Genomic DNA, 10,022 nt, shown 5'->3' on the forward strand with positions numbered 1-10,022 from the left:
TTTATACTAAATTTACTGATGGGTATAACCTTCAAATCACCTTTAGGAAGAGTAAAGTGGAAGAGTTTAATATAAAAGAAAACGTTTTGCTAAATGTGAAACTGGATCCATCGTTTTTTAAGCCATGGGAACCGTTTTTTCTTAATAAACCAACTGTTTTAATTCTTTGCATTATCCTGTAGTGCCCAGATTGAACAATATATCATGTGACATTGAAGTTACAATTTTAAGCTATAGGCACTAGATGTAGCCTGAGTAACTGACTCTTATTTTATTTGTACGCAACACTTTCCTCCTTCTGTAACCAGCTGGAAGCTGAACAATTTCTGAGCTACTTTAGATACAAGGCAAAACTGGGTAATTGTGAAGTTAGACATGTGTTTCCTTGTAAATGTCTCTCTGCAGAGTCATCTCATTTCCAAAGCCCTAAAGAAAACTAACAGCAGAAGCCTGCCGGTTAACCATGTACTCTCATTGCAGAGTTTGCAGTGAATGTGCATCATGAAATTGCCAAACAGTTTAATATATTTCAATAAAAGCAGAAAGTAATAAGCAACAAAGGCAAAATTACTGCATACTTAGCATTTGGCCTTATCTAGATGGTATCCTGCTGAGTCCAGCCTGACATCCGCAGTACTTTACAGAAGGTAGGGAGTTTTCTTTCTCTTTTCCTTTATTTATATAAAACCAAAAAATCCTGTTTTTACAGTATTCACAAGCCAATCCCCTCATTCCATCATCGTTTCTCTCAACAGCTCAAGACATGGATGGGCTCTGCTTGCCTAAGGTCTCTCACTCAGCAAACTAGAACATCCTTCTCCTACATGGCCTACGATGCTGCAGTTTCATATTAAAAAACCAAAGTAACTCCCAAAATTAGCACCTCCTATTTAAAACATTATTTATATTTTAATACAAATGGGCCAAGGGAGCTGATAAAAATTAAAAAAATAAAACCTCTAGAAACCCACCCCTTTCTTCATTACTTACTGATGAATATGATCCTGTCTTTTAACAAAACAGTGACTTGAGAAAACATGCTGTGAAAAGAAAGCCATTTCAGGCTGGAGTCCCTACTTTTTATAACCGGTAGTTTCTTCTCACCCATAGCAAGCATTTCACATTCAGTCACTTGTACCTGTGGCCCCAGCGCTGTTGTTAGTTCTGCAATTTCTTCTTCACTTTGTCTTGTAGTATTCTGAATTTTTTTAACCTGAATTACCCCCAAAGCACTACACAAAATAAAATGACATTCTAACAGTTAAGAGTACACCAGACAGCAAGAAGTCTGTGTAGAGTCCTTGTTTGCATAAACATGTTTAATGATATAGAAAATCTATTCCATATAAATCATTAAAATCTAAAGGGAAAAATATATTACATTTTAAATGGAGGGAAAACATCTGGTTTTATTCAAGGTTGTGGTGAATCTGTTTGGCAACTTTTAAATCAATTTAAAGTTAATTCAGATGCCTTTTCAATCACTGCAGTTACACATAAGGGATACTGAACCGAAAGATGACAAGGCAGTTGTTTGTGTCCAAACTTATCAAAAACTATATTTCCCTGGACTTTTCATCCCAACAGATTTCAAATTCTCCTTTCCAAGGAGTATTTGACCTTCACATTTCAGGCCCTGTATCTCTTCATCTCCTATACAATCATACGTTAGAAAACTCAAACTGGGCTGCAAGTACATATTTCTGTTAACTGACTTCAATGAATTTTGGTTGTTTTCAAAATCTGCAATCTGTTCATTGTGCCAGCCCTGCATTGCAGAGAAGTCTTAGCCTGCGATTCCAGCTTCGCTCCTGCAAAGAGAGTCACTACAGGCAGGTTTAAATTGTATTTGCTCGGAGAGAAGAGGGGGAAGGGAACCCCCTACCCCCTGCCAACCTGACAGGCCAGGCTGGGTGACAAGCCCCTGGGAGGCTGCACCTCCCGCTCGCCCGACCTGGGCGCTGTCCTTGGTGCTGCCGGCGCCATAGCGAGCACAAGCGCCTTACCTTCTGCCCCTGCGGAAGCTGCGGACGTCCCCCAAACGTTAAAAACGCAATATCCCACTTTTTATACAAAAAACTACCCTGGCCTGTTCTCTTTATCCCCTTCCCGAAGCCTTCAGGCAGACGGTTCCTCAAAGTCTTTTTTTTCTTTTCTTTTTGTCTTCTAGACCCAGCTCCTTGGCGCTCATCTCCAGCTGCTTTAAGACAGGAGTGGGGGAAGGGGAGGGAGGCAAGAAAAGATGAGGGGGGGGGAGGGGAGAAGAGGGAATGCAGGGGGAGGGGAAGCAGGAGACGGAGAGAAGGAAAGATTGGAAGAAAAGGGTCCGCGAGGAAGGGGCTGAGAGAAAGGCAGGGTGAAGCGAACTAAAGGTCGGAGCAGGAAGGAGAAGAGGAGCCAAAAAAGAAGGGGATGGGATTAAGCACAGAAGATGGGTAAAGAAAAAAGTGTCGGGGAAAGGGTAAAAGAAGAGAAAGGCTTGAGGGTAAGAGGGTAGAGGGCTAAAGAACAAGGAGACCAGGGGGTCGGGGAAGCGCTGCCCGAAAGGTGGGACAGTGACGGGCAAAGAAAGGGCGCTGGCGATATTTGTACCAAGGGTGCGAAACGCAATCGGAAAGTGAGAAATGGAGAGAAGGCGACTGCCCGGCGACAAGTGGCCTGGGACTGAAAGGGAACCTGGGGGAGGGGCTGGGCCCAGGGCAGCAAAGTCCGGGTTCCCATGCGGCCTGGGCCCACGTGGAGCGGGCGCTGAATCACCGCTCAGCCGCCCCCCTCCCCTCCTCCCCGACCGGTGCCCGCAGTCCCCGCCTCCTCGGCCGCCGCCTCCACGGGGCGGGGCCCTGGCCCGGGACCAGCGCCGCGGCTATAAATGGGCTGCAGCGAGGCCGGCAGAACGCTGTGACAGCCACACGCCCCAAGGCCTCCAAGATGAGCTACACGTTGGACTCGCTGGGCAACCCGTCCGCCTACCGGCGGGTAACCGAGACCCGCTCGAGCTTCAGCCGCGTCAGCGGCTCCCCGTCCAGCGGCTTCCGCTCGCAGTCGTGGTCCCGCGGCTCGCCCAGCACCGTGTCTTCCTCCTACAAGCGCAGCATGCTCGCCCCGCGCCTCGCCTACAGCTCGGCCATGCTCAGCTCCGCCGAGAGCAGCCTTGACTTCAGCCAGTCCTCGTCCCTGCTCAACGGCGGCTCCGGACCCGGTGGCGACTACAAGCTGTCCCGCTCCAACGAGAAGGAGCAGCTGCAGGGGCTGAACGACCGCTTCGCCGGCTACATAGAGAAGGTGCACTACCTGGAGCAGCAGAATAAGGAGATTGAGGCGGAGATCCAGGCGCTGCGGCAGAAGCAGGCCTCGCACGCCCAGCTGGGCGACGCGTACGACCAGGAGATCCGCGAGCTGCGCGCCACGCTGGAGATGGTGAACCACGAGAAGGCTCAGGTGCAGCTGGACTCGGACCACCTGGAGGAAGACATCCACCGGCTCAAGGAGCGCTTCGAGGAGGAGGCGCGGCTGCGCGACGACACTGAGGCGGCCATCCGCGCGCTGCGCAAAGACATCGAGGAGGCGTCGCTGGTCAAGGTGGAGCTGGACAAGAAGGTGCAGTCGCTGCAGGATGAGGTGGCCTTCCTGCGGAGCAACCACGAGGAGGAGGTGGCCGACCTTCTGGCCCAGATCCAGGCATCACACATCACGGTGGAGCGCAAAGACTACCTGAAGACAGACATCTCTACGGCGCTGAAGGAAATCCGCTCCCAGCTCGAATGCCACTCCGACCAGAATATGCACCAGGCCGAAGAGTGGTTCAAATGCCGCTACGCCAAGCTCACCGAGGCGGCAGAGCAGAACAAGGAGGCCATCCGCTCCGCCAAGGAAGAGATCGCCGAGTACCGGCGCCAGTTGCAGTCCAAGAGCATCGAGCTAGAGTCGGTGCGCGGCACCAAGGAGTCCCTGGAGCGGCAGCTCAGCGACATCGAGGAGCGCCACAACCACGACCTCAGCAGCTACCAGGTAGGAACCGCGGCTGCGCGGCCAGCCTGCGCCAGCGCCAGCGCCGCGCGCCCCCGACACTTGGGCGCGTGCCCAGGAGCCCTCTCCGCCGCGCTCCCTGGCGGCCGCTCGCTAGAGCGCGCGCGCCGCAGACTTAGGGTAGTTTCGGATCAGCATTCTCGCCACTCTCATCCTCCACACTCCGCCCCCACCCACCTGCCCCAGCTGCTTAAAGGTCTTGACCTTTTTCAAAAACGTACTTCTTTTCCAGTTCTAATTTTGCACGCTTGCACGTTTAAAGCAGGAGGGATAAATTCGGTAGTGGATAAATCAGCAACTTTAGAATAGCTTATGCAGAAACCCGTGTATTCTCTACTTTTCCGGCAGTGATCGGAAGAGCTCTCAAAATTGGCTTCAGCCCAAAGGGCTCAGATGGGAATGGCCAGGTCAGCCATGGAGTTTCCCCATGCATGTTTGTGTCCTGTTGAGACGTGTTCTAAGTCCACTGATCTCCGTGCGTGATGTGCCCAGGAAGTGTCCTATTGTCTTACTGATCTTGTATGTTCCTTGAGAATCCCTTAGATTTAAAAGAAAAAGGGGGTGGGGGAGGGGGGCTGGGAGTCGAGTGTCAGCGAGGTTTGCAGAAGCGGAGAGAGATGGGAGGAGGCGAGAGGGAAGGGGTAGCAAGTGGTTTGCAGAGGAAGTTGCTGTTTGCAAGGTTGAGTCTAGGGAGACTCTCTGTGTCTGTTTCAGGACACCATCCAGCAGCTGGAAAATGAGCTTCGGGGCACAAAGTGGGAAATGGCTCGTCATTTGCGCGAATACCAGGACCTCCTCAACGTCAAGATGGCTCTGGATATAGAAATCGCTGCCTACAGGTACAGTGCTCACTACATGCGTATCCGGAACACTAACCACCATGCAGAGGCTGTTCGGGCAGAGCTTTCACCACTAAAGTTAAAGCAGGCAGGGTGCAGGCATCAACTCAGCGCCTGGTTTTCTTGCTTACTTAGAAAAAAATTATTCTAAAGAATTGCAAGTGTAGTTTTCTCTCTTTTTATGCAGCTTTAAAAGAATAAATACTAGTAGAAGCAAAAGATTTTTGAATTAGACGAAGGAGGTGCAGATTAATCTCAATGCATATGCTTAAACTTTTTATGGAAAAATGTTTTCAAATGTTGGAAGCATGAACAGAGTTTTGGTTTCTAATATTTCATCTAGTGGTTTCAGCTTTTCAAATTTATAATGTCAAGGACAAACACCAGGACATTCTATTTCTCTGTTTCTCTGTTATACAGCTTACTATTGCCATCATCTGGCTGAGAATAGATATAGAATGATATATTAGAATATAGATACAGTTATTTTATATATGTAGATAATTTATATGTATTATATTTTATGCTAGACTATAGTATAAATTATATCTATATCATGTATAATATTAATCTAGATCTATAGATACATATATGTGCATATGCATATAAATCTAGATATATAGACACAAATGTGTATGATCTTTTTATAGATAGAGAGATACGTTATAGGTCTATTAACTGATGTGACCTTGCTGTTGACTAAGCGCAAAGGACAAAATTGTTGATTAAAAATTTTCTACTACCAATAAAGTGGTTATAATATAACAAGAATAAATTGCATTTACAGAGCTATCTCTCTTTTCAGGAAAGCTGAATAACTACATTAAATAGACAATTTATGGTAAAAATTATCGACCAATTTATAACTTGATACACCCATATTAACACCTGGCTAAGTTCTGAAATATGCTTAACAGCAAGATTTTTATGAAAGTTATATTTGCTTTAAAAATAGTACATATCCTGAAAATCTAAATGTTTAAGAAAGTGACTACTCTCAGAAAGGTTATTTGGCTTTGGAGTTTGGGGTTTTTTGTTTGTGGCTTTTTGTGTTTTTGTTTTCGTTTTTGTTTTTTCCTATTTGGCCACTAACAAGTTTTTCAGCATATTCTTGTTGGACCTAATGGATCTCTACTGCAGGGCCAAGACTTAGTAGCTGGGTGTGGTTAGTGGACTATTGGGCAAGGTTAGTCATTGTAGGGGGCAGTCCAGGAGAACCTTTCTGTGTCACTGAGTATGACATAATATGCAAGTAAGTGATAGCAGGTATTATAACAAATTGATAGAATATTTTACTTATGTAATTCTATTTCTTCAAAGGTAGCTACTACAATACCCAGAATGTAATGAAACTCAGAAGGCCCAGTGAAATTTTTACTATGTCTTATGTTCTTTGATTTTCTCCTTAGAAAACTCCTGGAGGGTGAAGAGACGAGATTTAGCACATTTGCAGGAAGCATCACTGGGCCACTGTACACACACCGACAGCCCTCAGTCACAATATCCAGTAAGATTCAGAAAACCAAGGTGGAAGCTCCCAAGCTCAAGGTCCAACACAAATTTGTTGAGGAGATCATAGAGGAAACCAAAGTGGAGGATGAGAAGTCAGAAATGGAAGAGGCCCTGACAGCCATTACAGAGGAACTGGCCGTTTCCATGAAGGAAGAGAAGGAAGAAGCAGCAGAAGAAAAGGGAGAGGAGCCAGAAGCTGAAGAAGAAGAAGTAGCTGCCAAAAAGTCTCCAGTGAAACCAACTGCACCTGAAGTTAAAGAAGAGGAAGAGGGGGAAAAGGAGGAAGAGGAAGGCCAGGAAGAAGAAGAGGAAGAAGAAGATGAGGGAGCTAAGTCAGACCAAGCCGAAGAGGGAGGATCCGAGAAGGAAGGCTCTAGTGAAAAAGAGGAAGGTGAGCAGGAAGAAGGAGAAACAGAGGCTGAAGGTGAAGCAGAGGAAGCCGAAGCTAAAGAGGAAAAGAAAGTGGAGGAAAAGCGTGAGGAAGTGGCTACCAAGGAGGAGCTGGTGGCAGATGTCAAGGTAGAAAAGCCAGAAAAAGCCAAGTCTCCTGTGCCAAAATCACCAGTGGAAGAGAAAGCCAAGTCTCCTGTGACAAAATCACCAGTGGAAGAGAAAGCCAAGTCTCCTGTGACAAAATCACCAGTGGAAGAGAAAGCCAAGTCTCCTGTGACAAAATCACCAGTGGAAGAGAAAGCCAAGTCTCCTGTGACGAAATCGCCAGTGGAAGAGAAAGCCAAATCTCCTGTGACAAAATCACCAGTGGAAGAGAAAGCCAAGTCTCCTGTGACAAAATCACCAGTGGAAGAGGCAAAGTCAAAAGCAGAAGTGGGGAAAGGTGAACAGAAAGAGGAAGAAGAGAAGGAAGTCAAGGAAGCTCCCAAGGAAGAGAAGGTAGAGAAAAAGGAAGAGAAACCAAAGGATGTGCCAGAGAAGAAGAAAGCTGAGTCCCCGGTAAAGGAGGAAGCTGTGGAGGAGGTGGTCACCATCACCAAATCGGTAAAGGTGCACTTGGAGAAAGAGATCAAAGAAGAGGGGAAGCCACTGCAGCAGGAGAAAGAGAAGGAGAAAGTGGGAGGAGAGGGAGGGAGTGAGGAAGAAGGGAGTGATAAAGGTGCCAAGGGATCCAGGAAGGAAGACATAGCTGTCAATGGGGAGGTAGAAGGAAAAGAGGAGGTAGAGCAGGAGACCAAGGAAAAAGGCAGTGGGAGGGAAGAGGAGAAAGGCGTTGTCACCAATGGCCTAGACTTGAGCCCGGCAGATGAAAAGAAGGGGGGAGATAAAAGTGAGGAGAAAGTGGTAGTGACCAAAACAGTAGAAAAAATCACCAGTGAGGGGGGAGATGGTGCTACCAAATATATCACCAAATCTGTAACCGTCACTCAAAAGGTTGAAGAGCATGAAGAGACCTTTGAGGAGAAACTAGTGTCTACTAAAAAGGTAGAAAAAGTCACTTCACACGCCATAGTAAAGGAAGTCACCCAGAGTGACTAAGATTTGAGTCCACTGCAAAAGGTTAAGCCATATGACAATTTCAAAATGCATGTGATTGGCAGCTTCAAAACAGAACGGGTTCTCCCATGGGGGCTCCAGACATTGTATTTACTTTGTGCAATATGAGGGGACTGCATGCAAGCTCAGGGTGCTCCCTCCTCAGTCTTTGGGGGATTCAAATGCATGATATTGTATGTACCTGGGAAATTTGCCAATTTCCTAAGCTGTTGGAAGGGGGTCACTTAAGGGGGGATGTCTTGAGATGTATTATGCAAAGTACCAACTGAGCCAAAAACAATAAATGAAACACAGAACTCTCTTAGCCTTAAGAAAGCTATATATGAATAATTATGTTTACCTCACTGGTGCGTTTAAAATGGACTTTTGTTCATGGGAGAACCTCGTTGACATGCACAGTTTGCAATCTTATGTTGATTGATGTTAAACGTCACAGCAGTACTTGCTCAATAAAGGTCATATTGGAAACATAGTCAATTGCTGAGTCTTATGTCATTTCTTTTTTTTAAATTTTTATTTATTTTTATTTAGAGATGGGGTCTTGCTATGTTGGCCAGGTTGGTCTTGAACTCTTGGCCTCAAGCAGTCCTCCTGCCTCAGCCACCCAAAGTGCTAGGATTATAGGCATGAGCCACCATGCCCAGCCTGTTATGCCATTTCAAAGTGAGATCTCCACTACTTGAAGCTTTCTTGCCCTAAAATAGATTTTTGGGGGGAATCATAAGTAAACTGCACTTCTTATTGCTATTTCCCTGAGAGCGATTACTTGGAAAATGTAATTGCTGAAGATATTTTCAGGTGTCTACATCTTCACTGAGCCCGGTCTTCATCCCATAATTTTAAAATCATATTTTTGAAACAAAAATAAAAGCATCAGATACAAATAGGAATCCGGCGGGATAGAAATCTTCAGTGTTTCTATCCCAAAACAGAACTCAGAGAACCTCTAGGTAAGAGGACCAATGAAGGAGGGGTTCATCACTTGTGCCTTGGAGTTGGGACAGAGACAGAGGAGCTCATGGCATTTATGATGATGTGTCCAGAGGGGACAGGACTGACATCACTAACACTCCTACCCATAACTATCCAGCCTCAGAAGCATGCCTCCTGCGCACACACACACGTACACATTGTCTGCATCACTAATGCTTGATTTGCTTGACAGATTTATACCTTTAGTATTTTACTAATTGGGGAAAATAATATAGAAAATAAATAAAATACCCTACTTGAGAAAAGAAAAATGAGATTCTATGACATAGGCAATAAGTGTTTTTTTAAAAAAGACATGATCTTGACAAGGAAATACTATCATTCCCTTTTCAAAACTTGTTTCAGGCCTTGAAGACCATTAATATATTAATTAGCACATTATCTTGTCCAAGTCCATGTTTTCTCATTAATAGGATCAGCTCAATAATACAATCCTTGATAGTATTTTCAATGACTTTTTCAAGATAACTCTAATTTTAATGTCTAAACATATCCACGAAGCTAATTGTTAATGGCAGTTTTTATTGTGTTTCCAATCATTAACCATTTGCTAATCCTCACAATTTTGGTTATATCTGAGTATCATCTGTAAAATTATGTATTCAGATTTCTTTCTTTAAAACAATTTACATTTTATGTTAAGATGTTAATTTTTCTGAAGCAAAAATATCCATGACACACAAAGTGGATCAGGATTATTTAAATATAATTAACAACAACAACAAAAACTGATCTAGTGATACAGAATTTAAAAATAAAAAAGAGTGTATTGGAAGGATACAGGGTAACTCCTAGAGGGAAAACATCAGCAGAGGAGGCAGGTGCTGGGAGAGAGGAGCTCGGACAGCCCCAGGGACAGAGGTCGCAGGAATCATCACGCAGTCATAGGGCGATTAAACTGAAAACTCAGTGACACTTCATTGGAATTCCAGGAACACAGCATCACCTATTTGCCACACACCTTCGCCAGCAAAGAGGAGCACCTTGATTGATAGTCCCACCCAAACTGACTCCAATGACAGAACAGCAACGCTTCACAGAAAGTCTGGGAGCTGTTATCAGAAGTAGGAATAGAGGCTGGAGTCATATGATATGATCTATGTGAATTTTTTAAAAGTCCAGTAAATATACAATCATTACTAT

General features: G+C 45.2%; 1 protein-coding gene across 2 annotated transcripts; it reads left to right on the forward strand.

Annotated features, from left to right (window-relative positions):
• The first annotated feature begins 532 nt into the window (after nt 1-532).
• Nucleotides 533-8,359, forward strand: NEFM (neurofilament medium). 2 transcript variants are annotated; one of them, XM_025394621.1, is made up of 3 exons: nt 533-4,008; nt 4,741-4,865; nt 6,275-8,359. In XM_025394621.1, the coding sequence occupies exons 1-3, from the start codon at nt 2,929-2,931 to the stop codon at nt 7,866-7,868; spliced, it is 2,799 nt and encodes a 932-aa protein (XP_025250406.1). In that variant the 5' UTR covers nt 533-2,928; the 3' UTR covers nt 7,869-8,359. The 2 variants fall into 2 exon arrangements, with proteins under 2 accessions (XP_025250406.1, XP_025250407.1); XM_025394622.1 differs by lacking the exon at nt 533-4,008 and adding an exon at nt 4,077-4,433.
• The last annotated feature ends 1,663 nt before the right edge of the window (nt 8,360-10,022 follow it).

This window comes from Theropithecus gelada, chromosome 8, assembly GCF_003255815.1.
Source record: "Theropithecus gelada isolate Dixy chromosome 8, Tgel_1.0, whole genome shotgun sequence".
In the NCBI taxonomy this organism is placed as follows: Eukaryota; Metazoa; Chordata; class Mammalia; order Primates; family Cercopithecidae; genus Theropithecus; species Theropithecus gelada.